The sequence below is a fragment of the Eufriesea mexicana genome, unplaced genomic scaffold (genome assembly GCF_001483705.2).
Source record: "Eufriesea mexicana isolate 0111107269 unplaced genomic scaffold, ASM148370v2 scaffold13881, whole genome shotgun sequence".
NCBI classification, from domain to species: Eukaryota; Metazoa; Arthropoda; class Insecta; order Hymenoptera; family Apidae; genus Eufriesea; species Eufriesea mexicana.
Genome location: NW_016921376.1, coordinates 230,195 through 252,838, shown reverse-complemented (window position 1 = coordinate 252,838; position 22,644 = coordinate 230,195). Strand labels below are relative to the sequence as shown.

The following is a 22,644-nucleotide window of genomic DNA, read 5'->3' as shown; positions in this document are numbered from 1 at the left end:
AAAATGTAACTATAATTTGCAAAAAGTTTTAAAATTATTACACTGATTGTTTATAACAAATTAATATTGTTATTGACAAATTGCTCTCAGCGTATATTTATAATAAAAGTGAAAAAATTAATAAATTATTGACTATTAAAGCGGAAAAATAATAAATAATGTAATCGGTAAAGTATGAAAATTTGCAATCGTGGTGGGGAGCTCAGCCGATTGTCGGCTATATATGGTGCGACGCAACGTACCATAACTCAATTGTCGGTTCGGCTTCAGAAATGTAATAACTGAATTTTCGTTGTGCGCGAGGGGTAGGGATTCGAAGTTGTGGTTGGGGCTGCCCCATCCTCGCCCTGCCCCATTAGACAATTTACTAATAATTTTTGTTTTCTTTTCAGTTATTAATTTTTTTTTCTTTCAGCTTTTAATTATTTTTTCTTTTTTCAGGTTTCAATTATTTTTTCACTTTCCAGCTTTTATTTTCTATTTCTATTTATTTTCATTCGAATATTTCGTATAATATTCGAATGTTTCGTTGTTGGGTTCTTATGTCTCATCGTTGTGTTGTTCATGTCTCATGGTCAGGTTCTTAATGTCTCATCATTAGGTTGTTCGCTCCATTTAGTTGATATTTATGGTTTATATTTATTTTGTTTGTTTATATTTGTTTTATTGTGTTGTACTAATCTTTTACTAATCTGTCTCTTTTCAGCTTTTCAGGTTTTTCAAGACATCGTTGGATGACGCGGAATGCGTGCGATTAGATCTAAGTAGACTTAAGTATCTATAAGATAGATTTTAAGTTTTTCGAGATTTTATCGGAAGACATCGTTGGACGACAAGGGATTCGTGCGTTTAGACCTAAGTAGTTATAAGAAGGATAAGATAGATCCATAGATTAATTGTAAGTTTCATGTGCGCACTATCCGTACAAAGGTAAGCTACCTAACTTGGAGCGAGTATATACATTATTCCTCTCGTTACCAAATAGAACATAATTGCTCGATTTCAAAAATTATTGTACAGATTATAAAATTATAATACAGATCAAACCAAATGCCTGTACCACACTACCTTTGTCAGAACTCTAGCAACGAAAGGAGAAAAAGCATTAATAAAAACCACCCATTCATACATCGCACAATATGCAATAACAATGTCAAGAAAATTACTACCTCGTGTCTTTCTGTGCATGCAGGAACCCAAGGGGAAATTTGGACCACATATGGATAAATGTGGACCACATGTGGTAAATGATAGCAAGAGATTAAAAGTATATAAAGTCGAAAATATGTGAATCATATATTATGATTATAAACAATATATGGTTAAACGTAATTCATTATTAATAAGTATTATATTATAAATTAAATCGTAATACAGTTTAAAAAATATATAATCCATATAATTACATGTAATAAGTAATAAATACAAATATATACAATTAGTATACCGTTAATCGAACAGTCTCAATTTAATAGCCGTATTTTTCGTTAAGACTTGTCTTTCCATCTCCTGCTTGATCTGATGGTGGAATCCACATTGAATAATTATCGGCGTATACATCTTGGTCGCAATATATTTTATGCTGCTCTCTTTGATGCCTTTTTGATACTTGCATTTCAAAATCTTGCTGTTCCTTATGTTTCTTAGAAGGTGCATCTTTTGTGACAACAGTAGTATTAGTAGAACAGGATAATTCGGAATCTTCTTTATGTGACGAGGCATAAGACAAATTCGAAATTAATTCACTATTGTCATCGCTATCTACTTCTTCCATAGGTCCTGTTTCCACTGATGTATCAGCAATTGTGATTGGTAAAGTATTTGAAATTGTATGTCGGTTTGTTCTCTGTTTTTCCTATATGAGAAAGCGATGTAAACAAATATTTAATGAAACTTGTGAATGATGAATTTGTGTCAGCAGTATTGAATGAAATCTAAAACAAATATCTACTCACCTTTTTACGTTGAACTAAAGATCCGTGAATTTTCGTTCTTTCCGGTAATTCATTCTTTCTTTCCGGTAGTTCATTCTGCACCATTGTGTTAGTCTGACATATTGTTTGATGAGTAACATTGTGATAAGAAGGAGATGGTAAATTTGCTGGCTGCGTTAAATTTAATAACTTAATTAAATTTGCTTCTTCTTTTCGAAGATTTTGTAATTCTAACTTCATCTTAGCAATGTCGCTTTTAGTTAAAGCAAATGAATTTAGACTTAACATAAAAGCATCTAATTCATCTTCTTCATTTATTTCTTTCTTTGCAGTATTTGCATTCTGCCAATTACTGATTGAAATTGATAAACGCGATATTCGTTTTGTAACTTCTTTGTACCTTTCAAGCTGGAAGAATAATAACAAAAACACTTTCAATTTAATCTTTACTGAAAGTTACAAAATGTAAAGTGACTCCATTCAACTCACTAATGAATCATATGTTTCAGCTTTTTCCTCCAATTTCCCAGCTAATCGCATTCTCTGAGCCCGCTTCATTTCTACTGAACCTGTCCTGTCTAAAAAATTATCTTCATCTGAATCATAATAATCTTCGGCTTCCCAATTCCTTGTTTTCCTTTTCCGTGCTTCTGCATGTAAATGGATTGAAAGATGAGTTTCATATTCAAATACAATGAAATAGTTTGTTTTTATAAAAAAATAAAATTAATAGATATGAAAAACCGGTTAAAATTTGATACAATAATAAATGTTATCTTTACCATGATTCGCTTGCCTTAACAGTCCATATTTGTCCAAAATTTTACAGGCTTCTAATGCACATTGCACAACTGCTTCTTTCTTTTTACCTTTAACTAGGGCTTCTGCTCTTGTTGAATGACCAACAATATCTTCAGTGGGAAGACTGAAAATTTGATTTTATTAGTATATTCAAAGTGTTTTTGGATACTTTTAAATATATAAACATTTATATTAAATGTGTGTGTGTGTGTGTGTGTGTGTGTGTGTGTGTGTGTGTACTCACTCCACCCAACACAAGAATTGTCCAAATCCTTTCTCCTCTGCTTGATAATGAAGATCATATCCTTCTCTTTCAAACCACCCTCTTAAAGTTCTTTTAGGATCTTCTAAGACTAGATTTTCATCTATAATAGAAGCATATGGATTTTCTTGTAGATCTGTCTCTTCATCTGCATCTTCACCCATTCCCCAATCAATGCCATCACTTTCTTTCTCTTCAATAGATGCTTTAAGTTTCTCCTCCATGCGCTGTTTTTCTATTTGGGATGCTCTCATTTCCTACAAGATTTTTGTTTCGTTATAAATTTATTTTCAAAATAATAATATTACTTGTGTATGAAAAAGATTTATAAAGAATGAAAAACACCTTCAACTCAGTTATGCTATACTGAGATTCTTCCTCTTCATCTTCTGGTGGAGCTTGTAAAATGTATTTTCGTTGGCTACAACCAAATCTAATCATATGACCTCCTTGTATTCTTACATAAACATTAGGCTTTATACGGCTTCCATTCCAAAAAGTACCATGGGTACTCCCTAGGTCATAAATATAAAAACCTTTATAATTTTCTTTATCTTCTTTAAATCTATATTGCAAAACTGCATGATATCTTGAAATAGAGGGATGAGCAAGCGATAAATGACAAAAAGGTAAGCGTCCAACAACATGAAAACTTTGTTTGCTGAGTACGATTGTCTCAACAATGACTCCAGACTTTAATACTTCCAATTTATAATTCTCTTCTGGCATTCCTCCCCAAGGTGGTTCTATATATGGAAAAGATTTTGAGGTTTCTTCAGCCTTTCTATCACAATCTGAGCAACAATCATTATTTCCCACTGCACATGTGTCTGTTAAGGGTGATATTTTCGAAATTTTATTTAACGTCAAAGAACGTTTCAAATCAAGTAATACAGTTGGCTTCTTAAAAGTTACAATATTGTCAATTCCATTGGGACTTTTAAACAAATCATTTGTATATTGTTTCGATGAAACAATATTATTCCCAGAAGTATCAAGAGGGTTAGGTATTTTATTAGTGTACATTTCTTGATTGTTTATGTCAGTTGATATGTCTCTTTCACTATCGTTTAAATAATTTTCTGACATAAACTCGCTTAATTTAGTTTCCATAATTCTTACCGTTCGTAAAAAATACGTAAGAAGATAATATTAAACGTTTTAAAAGTGATTGTTGTCGCAAATGACTTAAAAACTTTTGTACCTGAATAATCACACGAATGCACGTAAACTTACGTACATGTAACCACACGTAGTAACCTAACATACGTAGTTGATTAAAAGTTGCAAGCGCATGAGCAGAGCTGTCAGGCGTGGAGGACATTCCCCTATTTTCAAAGCGAAAGTACAGTAGGAAAAAAGACCTAAGAGTAGGGGAATGATAATGTCGGAATCAAACTAGAAGAACGTCACGCACGTAGCCATTTCCCACCCCTAGATCCTTTTTCTTTCTTTCAAGTTAAAGGTGGTGAAATGTCCTTAGCAGCTTTGCGTATGATAGTACTTTTATATTCAGTATTTGTCATTTTACGATAATGAAAGTAAAATACGATAAACGTAGAATCGATTTAGAATATAAAATTAAATTTTGATTATTTTTAATAAATATAATTAATTGTTTTATGAAATGCCAATGTGAATAGGATAATAGAAATAAATAGTGGATAAGCATAAATCGTTTTTTTTTTCAACTTTATTAAAATATTGTTCTTCGTTAAACCGAGAAATGTGTTGCATTAATGAAAAATACACGATATCACGGTGGAAGAATTACAAATAAAACGCAAATACCACTAACTGATCGCGGAGAAAAATATCGGTGAATGATACTTTGATATCATAATCGTTGATTACAAATACGTACAATAATGATGTTCAGTTTATTATCATGCTTCAGTTTCTTCGCATAAACGTTTTCAGTTCGTGCAAAATTAAAGCCAATACAAACACATTTAAGTACATAAAATAAATAAATATAAATATATACGCGCGCGCGCGTGTGTGTATGTGTACACATACACACCGAAATATATATTCGTATAACTTTTTATATATACAATATATGCATTATATATACAGTATATCGTATATGGTATACAACATATAATATATATATGCACATATACATACGCATATATGGTATGCAAACGAACACGTACGCACACGCAAGCACACAGACGCACACAGACGTACACGCACGCACACGCGCACATATATGCAAGACGCGATCGAAAGTACGATCTGGCTTATTTCATCTTAAGCGTACAAAGTTTCCTATTTCAGTTGTAATAGCGATTTAATCCAGGTACAGCAAAGTGATAGTTGTATACAACAAATCACTTACACACACATACATGCGAACATACCTATACATATACATGCGTGTACGTATGTATTTGTATGTGTACGTGTATGTACATATATGTATATATATACGTATAATGTAATTATAAACAGTAGGAATATCCAATGTTTTTGTTTTTTGAAGTCCGATTATGAATATTAATAGCGTGATTTGGAAGTTGAGCAGCATTTCCCTGAAAACTTCAACATGTCAGGACAGTATCATACACATTCGTTATCCTATATCACATTTGTAATTCTTAAGGAAGGGTTGTCTATGGGGGAGACCCCTCTTGTATATGCAGTCCATTACCATTTATTACATTAGAAAGAGATTATGCTATGAAAAAAAAATTAAAAACGATTCTTACGTTCATACTAATTTGACAGGGGAATTCGTGATATTCATAAAAAATATAAATAATATGAAAAAAATCGAACTCCTTGTGACAATTCACATCGATTACTCTATTTTAAGGCATCGTTCTATCCCTCTTATTTTCTTCAATTTTTTTTATCTTGCTTGATTCTTCTCTACTCTTCATTACTTCCACTTTCGATTTTTCTTTTTGTTTTTTTACACTTGCGTGCATGCGCTAATTTTTCTTCGACTTGTCTATTCGTTGGCTTTCATATCTTCTATTTTGTTTCATTTCTTTTTCTTTTGTTTCTTTGTTTTTAATAGAAATTGCAAACATAGGCCACGAAAGAACAGCAAGTCGGGACACTGACAAAGTAATTACGAGCGCATGAAAATGTGGCAGTCAAAATTTTGATTTGTTATCACACTGCAAAAAGAAGACTGTGCACTGTAATAATCATGCACTCGCTTCGTTCAATCTGTTACTGTGATTTTTTTGGTAGTATCGTCGTTATCATTTATCGTTGGCGATCCAGAAACTATGATTTTCTCTTTTAAACATTGGTAATTTTTTAATCTAGAAACTGCGTAATCCTGCAACAATGGAAATAGAACGAAATTATTGGGAAGAACGAAGAAGATAAATAAAAAACCCGCGATGGAGATTAAAATGAAGCGAAGGAGTGAATATTGTGAAAAGTATGATCTACCGATATACACATACCCAATATCCAAATGGAATTTCTGATAATTTGGCGTTTACGATACTCCATAGACCCCAAAATAAGTGACTAGCCAACGAGAATATCTTGATTTCCATTATAATTCGATCTTCTTCCGATGGTCCTTCTTTGCCGACCGTTCTCAAGTAACTTCTTATAAAGTTGAGCTGTCAAAAAATATGTGCTTGCTAAATGTACAATAGGCTTATTTGTCAAAAGTAATTGAAAGATGAATTTAAACAGATAGGAAATGGTATACGTATATATAAACATATATACATATACGGATCGAAAATATACATATACATACATGTATAATTATGTATATGTATATTTACATATGTAAGATGTATAGGATAAACCTTAAAAGCTTTTCTGTACAGAGAGAGAGAGAGAGAGAGAGAGAGAGAGAGAGAGAGAGAGAGAGAGGAGAGAGAGACGTCACTACAGCGAAAGCAGCTTGAAAGTGATACGTAGATTTATACGTATCAGTATAATAATGATCTGAAAAATCGAGTCAATTGTAATCGTAATAAACATGCGTTCATAGGGATATTCTAACTGTATATGGTATACGGATATTTAAATGCGGTGAGAAAAGTGTCTTAATTGGAAATAACGCGATTTTACCACCCATAAGACACTGTACATTTATCGAGTAATGTAGATTATGGATCGACTATCGAGAGTGCGTGTAGAGGTACTCTAGAGTCGTAGATGCGCAGGTACGGGACTGATGTTGCAAAGGTGAGTGATGGCACCGGTCGTTCTGGTTCCACAACATACGGTGCGAGACAGGATCCATAGCACTGGCACAGATCGATATTGCCATCCCCATTATTCCGATTAGCCGATCGCAGGCATCAGCCTTGTCTCACCGGATCGGGGTCCTGTGAAACTAATATATACACACGCAGCACACGCCAAGCAGCCTTCGATCTGCTCTTGATAACTCCCGAACTTGCTTGACCGAGTAGGTATAAGTACACGTATGCATCGTTTGTGAGCATTGCATACGATCAAACTTGGTCTTGCGCTTTCAATTTTGCAATCTTAAAGATAATGAAGGAACGGTGGAAAAGAGACAAAGAAATGAAAAGAAAATGGAAAAGATAGTTAGGTGCGGTAATTACGACAAGGACGACAACACTAATGACACTGATGATGATCAACGATGAGGGTGGCCTTGATATTGACAATGACAGTGATACGATACCGATGACGACACGGTGTTATTAACGATGATACTGATAATAATGCTAACAATGCTGGTGGCGAGAATGGTAGTGGTAATGATAAAGACGCTGACGATGATAATGATAATAATAATGGTGGCGATGACGACGACGACGACGACGACGACGACGACGACGACGACGACGACGACGACGACGACGACGACGACGACGATGACGATGACGATGACGATGACGATGACGATGACGATGACGATGACGATGACGATGACGATGACGATGACGATGACGACGACGACGACGACGACGACGACGATGACGATGACGATGACGATGACGATGACGATGACGATGAGGGTGACGGTGACGGTGGTGATGGTGGTGATGGTGATGGTGGTGATGGTGGTGATGGTGGTGATGGTGGTGATGGTGGTGATGGTGGTGATGGTGGTGATGGTGGTGATGGTGATGGTGGTGATGGTGGTGATGGTGGTGATTGTGATGGTGGTGATGGTGGTGAGGATAATTAGTGACAATGATAGCGATAGCAATGGTGAGAGTAAAGACAATGACGATAATGTAGACGATGAGACTGTAACGGTGATAATGACGTATAGACGGTGACGTGCAACAATAGCAGCAGCAGAGATAGGGAAAAGGAAATTTTCTTTGCGTATATTAGTCTGAATTTCGTTGACAAGGCAACAACCTTGTTCGTCTGTGTAAAACTTTTATCGATGGCGTATAATCTTCGCGTTTATTAAACTCGTCCTGTCGAAGAAAATTGAAACTCTATAAACGAGTCCGATGGTTTTTTCTTTCCTTTTTTGCGGTGCATAGAAATATTTGACGAATTAATTCGATCAATCGACATAATGGTTTCAAGTATAAATATTTCCGCGAAAACGAAACGAACATTTCGTTCGTTGTTCACGCGTGTCTTTTTTCTTGCTTTCATTTCGTTTTCTCTTTCGTTGGTTCTCTTTTTTTCTTTTTTATCATGCAAAATGTAGGAAATATAAATATAGTTGTCCATTGACGACAGATCCAGTTTCAATCAGTGTCGGTATAATTTAAACGACATAATCAAGCCGAAAATAGGTATTGATCGATCGATCGACTAAAAATGCGATTACGTTAGACGTTTGTACGGGTAACGGGACGAATAACAAAAGATCCCTTAGAACTGAATAATTCTATTTGCTGGACTCCGTAAGGGCGGCGCAAGACAAGTTGAACGAGTGAAGGAAGGATAAGAAAACGCGACGATCTTACCGTTATTCTTTCTTTGCGAATGGTATATTTCGAAAAATGGAGTAATCTAACACTTACCTTTTGCTCTGTCGTAGGACCAGATCCAGCACGTTCATGAAAGAAAGGATATTCCGTTGCCGTATAATCGTATTGCCATTCCACAAAATGATTCGCTATGTCGAATGCTCGATAATTATAAGAGCAATATTCAAAGTCGATAAGAACCAGTTCGGGTTTTCGCGTGTTTTGACGCAGCAATATATTACCCTCCTGCATATCATTGTGACAAAAAACAACCGGATATTTGTGTTGCGTCGCAAGCGATCTGTAAAAAATATTTGTTCAACAACAATTCCCTCCCTCTCCCCGCACCCTCTATCATATCTTTCTTACTTGAACCATTTAATCTCGTGATCCAGATCGATTGCTCGTATCGCGTTCACGTTCTTCAAATGTCGAACATCTATATCTTTGATATGTTCCAAAATATCCGTGGTCGTATCCAACCATTTAGCCATAGTGTCCCAAAGCCACGTTGGTTCTTTGCTTATCGGGACCTGCATGTTATGAATCTGAGCCATTTTTTCGGCAATCATGGAACTTAAAGTCGGATCGGCTAATTCTTTGGTAAGCAACGGTCTCGCAGGTATATATTCTTCTATACGACCGCCAGGAAATATACCGTGTAACTTGGGTCCAAGTCGTCTTTCCGACAATAGCGTGAAGATGACCGATTCGGTGATCAGCCCTTCCAAAGCTCGTTCTCCGTGTATCTGACCGTACAATCGTAACAAAACTTGCCGCGGCTCACCGCGTATCGGAACAGTTTCATCCGGTAACTGGACATTGTACAACCAATTGCTTAACCCGCCGCTGTAAAATATACATTAATACATATACTTGTTATCGTTATTATCATTATTAAATTTCATATTAAATTTCATATTAAATTTCATATTAAATTTCATATTAAATTTCATGTAAAATTTCATATTACCAAACCTGTGAATAGCGTGTCGTTTTGAAAACACGCGTATCCACAGATGCGGTTTCGCATCTGATTTACACGATATCGCGCAATACGTGTCGGGTTGACGAGAGAGAGACTTTTACAAACGATCAGAGTCATAGTTTTCTTTTCCATTGTATTCGATTGTATTCGATTGTATGCTACACGGGAAAGGAGATTGGAACGAGAGAAAGGTTTGGTAAACGTCGTAAAGAACGTGTACAAGGAACAAGGGTTTCTTGTTTCTTGTCAAATTGCACGAAACGTAAATTATACGATAAATATCGTGCATCGATACTAACCTGACACGTTTCAACGTGATGTTCTCCGCGGTAACATGCTTCCAAACTCCATGAAGATAATCGCGACATATACGCGCTGCCATTTGCCGCATCTCTGGATTCTCCTCAGACATCTGCGATGATATAAAAGAAACAGGACAAAGTTAAATCATCGAGTGCAGAGTATACTCTTTTAATAATTCGCGGTAAGTATATTTCATAGGAACGAGAAGCCAAGAATTCGAGATTCGAAAGGTAAATTCGTCGATTCCTTTTTTATACGTTCCATCATTTCACAATGCAGCAACTGCATAGCACATACATGCATACGTAAAAGTATCTCCGTTATCGAAGAAATACTATTTTTACACATTAACCCCTTTTTACCCTATAGACATATATATATATATATATGTATATGTATGTATATATATATATATGCGCGCGCGCACGCACACACACACACACACACACACACACACACATAGTAGGTAAGGTATAATCGATCGAACGTTCGTGTGTCCGTGGAAAGCGAAAATGAAAATTGGACGATAGATACTATCCTTGTGTAACGTAGTCTCTCGAACCACACAGTACTCACTCACAACAAGGATTGTCCCCTTTCTTCTCTTATTCCCTTTTGTCGTTGTTCATCCTCGAAACGAGAAACACGCCCACCGAAAGTTTAAGATTGCGAAATGCAACGGATTCGATGATACACGATGGGCACACGACACGTTTCTGAAACAAAGATCCTTCGAAACGTTCTTATACGCTCTTCTATCGTACTTGTGCAAACGCATCGAACGAGTATATCGCATCGTTACCATCACCGATAGTGCATGTCGTTGCGAGACTTGCGCGAAAATAATGATCGATATTTCGTCTTGTGTAGTACGCGATCGTTCCTCTCCGCGCCTCATTCGCGAGTATAATACAAAAACGTAAACACGTGCGAAAACGGAAAACAGACAGGACCTCGATACGTATACGTATTACGATTTGCAAGATTCGTGCCATCTGTCGATGTATGTACATAGGACATCGGACATGTTCGCTATGTGTTACAATACGCGTATATACCTATCGTTCCACGAATTATTCAAACGTGAGAGGTAATTTATATAATACGATGTTTCATCGGAAGACACGGCTCCCGTTAAATTCTAACGAGCAATAATTTAAGTATATCGTAAACAATCGGAGTAAACGACTAAAAAAGCTATCGTTCCTCGTTCTCAGCTTTGCTTCTGTTTCACTTTTCCTCTGATTTCCGGTTTTGCTCCAAAATGTCTGTGATACGAAATGTATGTATACATACATATACGAATAGATAACGGTTATGTATATAGATACAGTAATAATTTTGTTGAAACAAGGCATAAATAGCGAAACCAATTTGATAAGCCAAGCAGTAACCGAAAAATTTCTAATCAACCAAGGTAGATACATACACATTTATCTGTTATTATGCTTTACTATCGGTTGTTGTTGCGCTTGCGTTCTTCGTAAGCGCGTTCGTTCGCGTCTCGAATTTTTACTTCTATTTCGATTTACGCGTAGAAAAATTCCTTCTAGTTTAGATGCAATTTTAAACGATTGTTACTCGCATCCTTGATACCTTACATCTACAAAGCGTGTTAACGTGATTCAACACGGCTATTCTTCGTGTACACGGTACTACTTTCGAAAACATTTTCTTCAATTTTCCAGCAGTTTTATGGCACAGTCTTGCAATTATGTAATCGCTAAACACAGCCAGTGAGCCGTCAAGATTCGAGATAAAAGGAATTATCGTTCGTCATTGACGAATATCACAACTGACCCTGATAAGGTAATTGTGCTAGATTTATGGATTAAACGTACAAAACTGTATAACACATTTTGAAATACTATGCAAAATTACGAACTTGTTAAAAGCGAAAGGGATCGGCAAGTTTCCTTCGGTGATCATTGCACGGAAAAGTATCGCGCAATATCGTATGGATAATCTGTACGTGATACCACGAAATAGCGGACAAAGAGAATGAAACGAGACGAGACGACAAAGGAAAATGGCGAAACGAGAAATGCTAAATTTCATTGCTTCAAATTTCAAATTCACTTTCACTCGAAAGAAATTTATTAAATTTATATATTTAAGAATTCCACCAAATTTACTTTTTTCCCCCTTTAAATCCGATCGGACGGTACTCCTTCTCGGCTCTATTTTTATAAATAAATTTCAACTATCTCTATAATAGAACGCGTTAACGATAAATAATTATAACGTATCGCAGGTCATCTCGGCTTTACCAGCAGACCGTATGGTTATCGTGAATGAAGAAGCAACGATTGTTAAATTCTTCTTTTCTCTTGGTAACGCATCACGATTCATCCTAACGATATTAACGCAGCAATAATAATCCGTAATAACCGAATCGAAAAGTTTTTCCTATAAAACGTATTTACATAAATGCGTATATATTTATCAAATATGTCGTGAAGATATATTTATGCTATAAAAACATTATAGGAATATAATGAATTGCTGAAGCAAAACCTATTACGATCATTTTTCTCCAACCGCGATACACAAACATGACGAACATGAACTAATCGTCGAATTTATACCTTTTTCTTCGCTTCTTCGTTATCTCTTTTACTTATTTTACTATATTTCATTCATTATATATTTACCGAAAAATTAAAAGAATCGTTACACGAATCGAGTATGGCGGCATTGGTATACGTAAACTTTGCACCACCACTCGAATTATTCTTGTTAACAAAAAAAAATATCACCAACGAATTCTTTTTCATTGAATTTTAACAAACAGTGATATTATACATTAGCCAAAAAATTGTCGCGGCAAAGAAAAAATATTCGCGTAGAGGGGAGAGCAATCAAGTTTACCATCATTTCTATATAATATCGTTGTTACGTATATATCTGAAGCTCGATCAACATCGATAAGAAATATGCTAAAATCAAACGTTTTGTAAAAGAATGAAAAAAGAGAGGTTAAAAATCACATTTTAACATAAACGTAACTGTGTAGTTGAAAATGTTATATACACACCTTATTGCCCAGACCCATCTTATAAATTGTTGTTATTCGAAAAAATCTGCAAACAAATCTTGAGCAAACGATAAACTCCGGCTACTTCTGTGCGCGTCTTCTTAATAATTTCGACCTGTATGTTAAGATTTAATTAACTGACTCTTGATATTTCAGTCTTTTATCAACATACAACAAGACTGACGTTAGAATCGTAGCACGTTATCGTATGGAAAGTATTAAAAAAGGACGGAGAAAAAAGAGAGAGAGAGAGAGAGAGAGAGAGAGAGAGAGAGAGAGAGAGAGAGATAGAGCGAGCGAGAGACAGAGAAGAAGGGGGAGGAGAGGGAGAGAGGGGGGAGAGAGAGAGAGAGAGAGACGTGCGTTTGAAAAAATTACTGTGTCGATAGAAATTCACTGATGCTTCAAACACTGCTTCACGTTCAATTTCGATGATTCGTCGAGTCACCGTTTACACTGCCACGTACAAAAATTAATGGTCGATAGTCGATTAGTTTGATTTACTTCAACTGTTAATGGATGAAAAAATTACGATTAATAATGATTACACTGACAAAGTAAATTACGTGATCAATGCTTATTCCTATTTCATGCAAATGAGAACTTCGATTTTATAGGTGTTCACGAATTGTATAAAGAGACAAACAGGTGTAGATATTTCCTTCACGTGTATTCCCTTACGTGAATCTTATTCTAAGTACACTATGCACGACTATTACGGAGGATGGAGGAGAAGCAAGTCGTATTACGTACACAACTCGTATTCGTGCACAAATTGACACAAATATGCGACACGATTCAAGGAAAGACCTACGCCACGTAATATACACGCCCAATAGCATCCAGATTTACCCTACTTCTCTTTTGTGTTTAAACGATGCTAGCGCCGCTATACGGTGCTGTCGTTATCGTTCTTCTCGTATTGTATTATGACCATCTGTTCACACCGATGTGATGACTCGTGCTACTAACAAGATTTTTCCTTTTCAATCTCTCCATTAATATCTTATTTACGTAGCATTTTATACAAACTCTTCGCCATGTACTTACATATAAGTGTTATAATAAATATTAAACCTTTCGCTTTCAAAAGTCAATATTTTTTTCCAAACAGTTTCTTTTTCGCTACATACTTCCTTTTGCCTTTCTGATAATTATAATATTAATGGCTAGGTACGATATTAATCGATAGGCAGTAAAGAAATCCGTCTAAAAAGTACGCAAGTTTTTTTATTCCTGCGAATACAATGTTATAGATGCAGCCAGTATCGTTGGTGCGCATTTTCTGAATAAAAAACAAAAATATTAAACCGCAATGATGCTTCACGGTAGACGATTCTAAGAAACTAGTTGAGTAATATTACCGACGATTGATTGCTTTTTAAAATTAAGCATCGTGAAAAATATTCCCTCTACTATGATTAACTATCATTATGAAAACAGAAAGTCTATGTATGTACGTATATACATATTATCTCGAGTAACGATTTAACGAGGTCATCGAAAACGAATCATGATAACGAAACGTTATTAATTTACTTGATACATGAAACGTACATACGTACATATGTATGAATGTCATCCATTTCAAGTGTTATGCCATCAGAGATATTTCCATTTTATATCAAAGCATATGATAAGTTTGATGGCAACATGCGAGAAATCTCATGTCCGTATGATATTATTTGTCAAAAATTTTTAAATTTACAGTCTAAGTAGAAAAATTTCTTACCTATAGACACCATCAATACACACCGATTGATATTTCGTCAAATAAAAAGAATTGGACGTATCTTTCACTCCCATTTTCATACGGGCCACCTACTACATTACAAATTTTACTTTTACATACTTTTTTAATATATCAAATCACTACGAGTATAATATTTCATATTTCGAATTTATCTTTCATATACTTGATATAATTTTATGCAAGAATAATTGCATCTATAATTAATAATTCCAATAAGATTCGCTTAATTTTAAATGTTATTTAGTATATTAAATTATATTACATTATTAATTACGTTAAATATATTAAGAATTATTAAACATCGTATAATTGTAGATTATTGTAACTGAAAAAGACTTAATATTATAATATATAATAATATTAATGTAATATAATAGAATTATATTCTTTTATAATGTAGATTATAATGTGTGTCTATGTATGAAAGATGTCAATAAATATGTTAATGAAATGTAATTATTAAATGATTGGAAAGCATATATAATGTGCATTTATATACACGTTATAAGAATTATATCGAAGGACATAAGACTCAGTATCTTGAACAACTTCGTTTCAGTGCTGTGTACGACACGTTTCATCGCTATTATGTTGCAGCTTTCTCGATGCATTGTGATAACTTTTTTATTACTCGAGTAAGAATACGTTTACTTCCAAGGTGTAGATTCGTTTCACAGATAGTCAGTATTTAATTACAGAATGGTAAAGTCCAAAACAGTCTGATAATCGTTATATAGATTATTACAATGCTTATAATCGTTACAGTCCAGAACAGTACGGCATTATCGTAGTCTTCCTCCTACTAAGTCTTTTAAAAATACGCTTTGTATTTCATACGTGTATCTATTCTTATATTCGTTAGATTGATTATGGATTCAAACAGTGAAGAGGTAATAATCGTTACAAAATGGGGATCTATCAATGGTCGGAGCATAGAGAAATATACTTTAAAAAACAAAGCAGGTCAAGAGGTGGACATTATAACGTACGGTGCGACAATAACATCCGTTAGAACGCCAGATAAACTAGGAAACATAGCAGATGTCGTATTAGGTTTTGATAATGTAGAAGGTATAGTTTTATTTTCACAATCACCTTTATACTTAATTTAGTAACAACGTGAACATTAATGCGAACAATAACCCTTTTAACTAACTAAATGGAACAAATATTTTATCACGTTTAAACTTTCAATCCAATGACATCCACTTTACCACTGTTTTTATTTTCTTCTCTTTTGCTTCATTTAATCTAGCATGATTTCTTGCAGACTATGCTTCCACTATGTTTCGTAATCCGTACTTCGGTGCAACAGTAGGAAGAGTCGCGAACCGTATAAAAAATGGAGAATTCATATTGAATGGGAATACGTATCATTTAACTAAAAATCTAGGACAGGATAGTCTTCATGGTGGTATTAACGGTTGGAGTTGGAAAATATGGAATGCTGCTATTCAAAGTAATCGGCTTGTGCTTTCGCTATTAAGCGAAGATGGTGACGAAGGTTATCCTGGAGATGTTGTGGCATCTGTTATTTTTCAACTATTTGATAATGGAGAATTACGTATCAAGATGAAGGCTTTTGTCACCAAAGCTACTCCTATTAATTTGACTAACCATAGTTACTTCAATTTAGCTGGCCACGTTCGTATACCGATATTTCCAAGTTCATTAGTTTGTTCAGCTCTACCGACTAATAAATTGTATCGATGGATATTAAGAACAAGTAACATTTGCATGCAACACTTGCTTCTTTTTTCATTTTGCCATTCATTTTGCCACATAAATAATTTAAATCGAATGTATTTTAGAATGGTAATGCGAGTGAATTGTACAAACATCAGTTTACTTTGAATGCGGATCGTTGGACAGCTACCGACGCAAAGAATATCCCTACTGGTGATATTCTATCAGTCATTGATACCGCAATGGACCTGAGAAACATAACTGTTCTCGGTGATGTTATCGATAAAATACCAGGCGGTGGCTACGATAATAATTTTTGTTTAATCGTAAACGATACTCAGAATGAAAGAAATTTTGTTGCCACAGCTGTACATCCAACTTCCGGAAGATATTTAGAAGTTTTCTCGAATCAACCAGCTGTACAATTTTATACAGCAAACTTTCTCCCCGAACATGATACTGCGGGTATACAAGGAAAGAACGGAAGCCGGTATTTTAAACATGCTGCATTTTGTCTTGAGACGCAAAATTATCCAGATGCAGTCAATCACGTGAGTATCGAAATATTATTGTGTATATTAAATTTAGAATAAGTTGACTAGACTAACAAATAAACTAAAGTCATACAATTATATCATCTGAAGTTAATAACTTTGTATTAATGCTTGCAGGCAAATTTTCCTAATAGCATAGTTGAACCTGGACAGATTTATCGTCATATTGTTATATACAAGTTTGGAGTAATAGCTTAAGAAATTTATATTGACCCTCTATAATTTGTATTTTATACAATTTAATTGTAACAATTCATGATGTATCCCAATGAAATATAACGCTCATATATTAAAACTATATTTTTCATTTCATATTCTAATTTATCTAATAATTGAGATTAAATTTAATCCTATACTACACTCTCTGTGGTATACAACTAAATTAAGCACATAGTTATTCAGATAGCGATGGTGAAAGATTAACTTCCAGTGGACAATGTTTTCCTTTACTTGGCGTCGAATTCATATTAGCTAATAACCTTTCTTCGCGTTGCTCCATTACTGGTGCAATTGGAGGTGTATAACGATTGGATATAAGTCCTTCTACATAATATCCAATGGCAGCAAAGGGCAGGCATAATAATGGCGCAAAGAAACGATTTTGTAAAATTCTATGTAGTACCTGCATTATCTGCAATAAAAGCACAAAGAATATACATTATATTATATTTTAATATTTATAATTTATTGCTGCTGACTTTTATTGTGTAATAAAAAATTGTGTAATAAAATTTTCGTGTCAAAGTCGAGCATCACATGTTTCAAAGTTGTAATTTATTATTTGATTCTTTCTCGTTTTACCTTTTGTAACTTCAAGGAAAGAGGTTATATTACTATACATTCCCGTTTCATGTGTACATGCAAATATCTTAATTTACTTATAATTTAGAACGTTTAACAACGTTTAAAAACGCGTTCTGGCACTTGTACCAAGTGTTCTAACTCTTTATGTAAAATATTTACCTGTTATATGTCGATGACAACGATGCTATCTATCGTGGCCAGATGTGAAATGTTAATATCAATATGTTTATACCTTTGAGAAGAACAGAAATTGGCGATACAAAAATTTCTAAACTAATATCCATTGATACCTTGTTATAGTGTGTAATTATATGTTATTACGGTACACGACCATAGACAATTGATATAATGTACTGAAATTGTACAATTTTAGATCACACCAACGTTAGCTATTCAACTTTTAAAAGCTAATATTTAAAATTGAAATTTTACATACGATTTTTTTTTTCTCCCCATTAGTATTATTATCATTAATAATAATTATTGCTTTCAAAATCTATACATCAGGGTGTGTGGAAATTTCATGCAGTATTCATTTCTCCATGTATTTCGCTAAAATTTGCGAAGCAATTCAAAGCATCTGATAACACTTGGGAAAAATCTTTTTTATATAAAATCGACGTGCCCACACTTACATGTAATTTGTATTTTGTAAATGGATTTTAGGCTTTCTTAAATTTCAAACGAATTTGTTGCATTAATGACGATAAGTTCATTCTATATACTTTCGAAAACAAAACACTGTTTCTTTATTATTATTATGGCGACACGAACTTTCGAAGTAAATGGTATAAGTAATGGCATAAATAATAAGTAAGTTTATCATTATAGATAGATGAACAATCATACAGTGATGAACAAAACTGAACTAACACATCAAAAAAAAAGTAACGAGTAAAGATAATAAAGCGATTAAAATCAGCCTTGCCAATTACTTGCTCGGTATCATAGTAACCGTAAACAATTTTCAAAATTATCAACTCCTAGTTGGCCGAAACATTATTACATTAGCTTGAAATAAATTTAGTTCATTACCTTCTAAATATGTAGAATTTCACATATCTGTTTGTTTGTACATACAACATATTTTGTGTTTCCAAGTGTATGATTCAGCACATCAAAATATCCTTGTAAACATTTTATTTTTAAAATTGGAAATTTTTATATTTTTGGTTCCATTTAAAGTCAATATATTGGAACTATTCATACTAAGAGATTTGTGTATGAAATACCTCAGATACGAGTATATTGATATTTAAATCAAAAGTGCTGACCGTAATTTGCTTTTATCGACCCTTTACAGATTAAAATGTATTCCTTCTCAGCTGCAATAATAAAAATTCGTGGACCACAATTTCAGACATTTATAAAGAAGATCTGATACGAATAAAATATCGTACGGTTGTGCAATATGCAAAGTTAGTACATATATATATTTTTTATAGCAGCTAAAACTCAAATTTATGGGCCAGCACTTCACATCAAAGATCGATTCCTAAAATGCTAATTCGAAAATAACTAAAGATAAAAAAAAAAGCTTTCAATATAAATTGACCAATTATTGACATATTAGAAGAATATATTTAACGAAAAATTTTTAATTATTTTCGAATGAGCATTTTGAGAATAGATTTTTGTAATGCGGTTTATGTATGTACGTGTGCACGTATGCATGTAAACTTCCATTCAAATTAAAAATTTTTTTATAAAAGTATGAGACTCCAGTTTGTAAGTGTTTATTATTACAACAAAAAAGGAACACACTTTAATAATTTGGACGACCGATTGCATATCCTATGACATTAAACAAGAAATTGGCAATATTAATTTAAATCTTCTTACCTTTATTCAATATTTCTTTTGACAATATTTGTCGTGTATTCAGTTTTGCTCATAATTGTATATTCAAATATACTAAGTCAAAGATGCATCCAATGAGCTGTATTATGCGTGTTTGTTTACATTAAAACTTACACTTGATTTTCGATTACAGATTCATTACCGATTTACACAAAGTATATCCATCGTTGACGCTTTCTTGTTGTAAAGTTACGTATGTTCGCACAAAAAATTTCAGATAAGTTTACATTTGAAGTTTCGAAACACGAGCGCACGGACAGGTGTAGTGTAACATACATATACGTACTCGCATATATACGTACAAATGTTAATAAACACTCGTATAGACTCGTATCACTCCGTTACTTATTTCGTCTACAATAATTCCGTACTTTTATTCGCGCGCACCGCACATTTTTTTCATATCGCGAAATGATTTTCACGACGTCAACTTAAAGCTATCTCATCGTATCTTTAACGTTATTTCGATCATTGCACAAAATAAACCCTAAACTATTTTGTACAAGTATAATATTTATAACTCTATGCGCAAATTTGGTTTCATTAATAGAATACTAAAGGATTCTACTTGACTAGTTTTATGCATCACTATATTTGTTTCGATTGCGGATTTGTAACTGTTTGGAAAAATCGCGTTATCGGGAAGTGCAAGACAAATACGCGTGATTACATGTTACCTAACTATAACATTCTCTTCGAATACTTATTCATTCGTACAGGTTGTTTCATCGTTTAAATCTTGATGACAACAAATGTTTTCACCCAATCAAAGGCTTGCTTATATTGACAAGTGGTAAATCGTGATCTCTTAATTGAATACATCTATCTTTTGCGACAGCCTTAATACAAGCAGTTCGCTAACATGTTACACGCCCATAAAACGATAATTCGGACGAGATATACATTTGCTCGAAGATATAATTGTTATTTTTATATTAACGATTGTTTCTTGCTACCTTTTATTAATTGTGGTGGTGGTTTTTCAAAGAGCACCGTTACCATTATAATTGAAGGAAATTCAATTAAAACTATCGTTTAAAATAAATACGGTACAATTGTTCGTGTCATTTTATATTTCTAATATATATTCTAATCACCTCTATCGTGATCCATCATGTATCGCTTCTGTAAGAAAAGTAGTTGACAAATTTTTACTCAATTAGTTATTTTTAGTAATTTGCTCTTCTATGTAAATTTCTATTTTTATCGAGTACATAATCAATAAGAGTAGTGTCAGAGTTTCTTCTTCCATTTACAGAAAAGTAAAATTTTGCACTGTAGTTAGTTGGAAAGGGGAAATAGTGAGAGTGCAATATTTAGGAAATAAAGATTCTTCTGTAGAAGAAACTATGTATAAAGAAATAGTGGGAAAAAATAGGAAGACAAATAAGATAAGGAGTAAAAATGAGAAAATATCAGATCAGGAAAGGAGGAAATGGCATGTATGTATAGTAATAGTAGTAGTGATGTGTGCAGTACAAATGTTTCGAATGAAAACACTTAATAGCTCTTCTGAATGTATCTCTTTAAAGAATAATTCGTTTTGAGTTGTGTCTTGGTAACGTACATATCTGATAAATATTCAGTGAGCTTTATCATATCGTCACATACCTTTGTAGACTAGGAAGTACATTCTTTGAAGCACCACCAATTCGTGTAACTTTTGCAACAGAATCTTACACCTGAATGAAATATGCACCTGCAGATAGTTTGATCTAGAAGAATTTCTAGCTCACTCAACGTGCAGAACTGATAATATTCCATTGCATTTCTCTGAGTAATATTCATTTTGCTTTAACATTTTTACCAAAATTGTTTTATCTAAGAAAGTAATGATTTCTCACGTGATAACACGTTCTCCTTCTCTCCACGTAGAAGTTAACAAGTTTTATGTGACACTTTGAATCAAATCATCATAAAATTAATATTATTTTTTTGCTTTCTTTCACACGGGAAGAAAGATTCCATACATTCGAACAAACAGACTTCAAAGTTTCTGTCGGTCGCTGATATAAACAAATATTTGAATTGGCTTCCACAGACGCTATATCTCACCATTCTTTGCTGATTATTGTCCCGTCTGATATAGGTCGAAATCTGCGGCATCTGGTAATTGAAACGAATTTATAATTAATAATTTTTACGATTAATTGAATGATATTATATACTTTCTATGAGTAAAAGCTCACAGAAATCTAAATACCTAGCATTATTTTCTGCAACATGAGGCGGCAGAGATGTAGGGGGTGCTGGAGGTTGAGCATTCGGTGGGCCACTGTTATCAGAGTCATTGTCACTACTCTCGTCAGTTCGTTTAGCCGTTTCTCCTAGAAGATGCGAGGGTACTCCCCTAGGAGAAAATTTGGATAATACTTCAGAATGAGATCTGATCCTGCGTTGTGGTCTTTGAAATCGTAGATTCAGTTGACTGGCATCGGTTACGTATTTTTCGCTTTGCCTTCTGCGGCGCAATGCAGGAGTACATCCAGTTAAATTTTCATCTTCTGTTGAATTAGCCGATGTTAAAGGTGAAAAGATTGATGGTTCATCGGGCAATGCTGAGCAACGTCGTAATACCTCCACTGTCAAGCGTTTGCCTTTGACAGCTAAAATTCGGCAATATTAGTATCGTGAAGAATCTACACTCGATACTGATCATGATAGATTGGTGTCTAGAATACGAATAATACAATTTTCTACTTTCTACCCCCCCCCCCCTTCCCGCCCCTCCCCTTCTTCTCTTAAAAAATAAAAAAAAATTT

At 34.1% G+C, this 22,644-nt stretch overlaps 4 protein-coding genes across 14 annotated transcripts in view; 1 reads left to right on the top strand and 3 right to left on the bottom strand.

Annotated features, from left to right (window-relative positions):
- Positions 1-1,468: 1,468 nt before the first annotated feature.
- LOC108553896 (kanadaptin) lies at positions 1,469-4,190 on the bottom strand. 2 transcript variants are annotated; one of them, XM_017908969.1, is made up of 7 exons: positions 4,120-4,190; positions 3,343-3,512; positions 2,980-3,254; positions 2,717-2,859; positions 2,424-2,584; positions 1,956-2,342; positions 1,469-1,855 (listed from the first exon to the last, which is right to left on the bottom strand). In XM_017908969.1, exons 2-7 carry the CDS (start codon positions 3,436-3,438, stop codon positions 1,469-1,471), a joined length of 1,449 nt encoding a protein of 482 aa, XP_017764458.1. In that variant the 5' UTR covers positions 3,439-3,512; positions 4,120-4,190. The 2 variants fall into 2 exon arrangements, with proteins under 2 accessions (XP_017764458.1, XP_017764457.1); XM_017908968.1 differs by lacking the exon at positions 4,120-4,190 and having other exon boundaries at positions 3,343-4,110.
- A 1,792-nt stretch (positions 4,191-5,982) lies between these two features.
- On the bottom strand, positions 5,983-14,150 carry LOC108553897 (choline/ethanolamine kinase). Of its 5 annotated transcripts, none has more exons than XM_017908971.1 (7): positions 13,907-14,150; positions 13,226-13,340; positions 10,185-10,297; positions 9,267-9,746; positions 8,952-9,198; positions 6,426-6,590; positions 5,983-6,295 (listed from the first exon to the last, which is right to left on the bottom strand). In XM_017908971.1, the coding sequence occupies exons 2-7, from the start codon at positions 13,241-13,243 to the stop codon at positions 6,176-6,178; spliced, it is 1,143 nt and encodes a 380-aa protein (XP_017764460.1). In that variant the 5' UTR covers positions 13,244-13,340; positions 13,907-14,150; the 3' UTR covers positions 5,983-6,175. The 5 variants fall into 5 exon arrangements, with proteins under 5 accessions (XP_017764460.1, XP_017764461.1, XP_017764462.1 ...); XM_017908972.1 differs by having other exon boundaries at positions 13,979-14,150; XM_017908973.1 differs by lacking the exon at positions 13,907-14,150 and adding an exon at positions 13,792-13,807.
- Positions 14,151-15,394: 1,244 nt separating this feature from the next.
- LOC108553864 (aldose 1-epimerase) lies at positions 15,395-17,602 on the top strand. Its single transcript, XM_017908917.1, has 5 exons — positions 15,395-15,613; positions 15,841-16,049; positions 16,249-16,622; positions 16,790-17,215; positions 17,336-17,602. The coding sequence occupies exons 1-5, from the start codon at positions 15,462-15,464 to the stop codon at positions 17,414-17,416; spliced, it is 1,242 nt and encodes a 413-aa protein (XP_017764406.1). The 5' UTR covers positions 15,395-15,461; the 3' UTR covers positions 17,417-17,602.
- Positions 17,603-21,440: 3,838 nt separating this feature from the next.
- Positions 21,441-22,644, bottom strand: part of Asator (tau-tubulin kinase asator) — a 12,000-nt gene continuing 10,796 nt past the window's right edge. For all 6 annotated transcript variants that reach the window (XM_017908983.1, XM_017908980.1, XM_017908982.1 and 3 more), the window contains 2 exons: positions 22,086-22,488; positions 21,441-21,988 (listed from right to left, as the gene is read on the bottom strand). In XM_017908983.1, the coding sequence (XP_017764472.1) occupies positions 21,934-21,988; positions 22,086-22,488 (458 nt within the window). In that variant the 3' untranslated portion in view covers positions 21,441-21,933. The remainder of the gene's footprint in view (positions 21,989-22,085; positions 22,489-22,644) is intronic.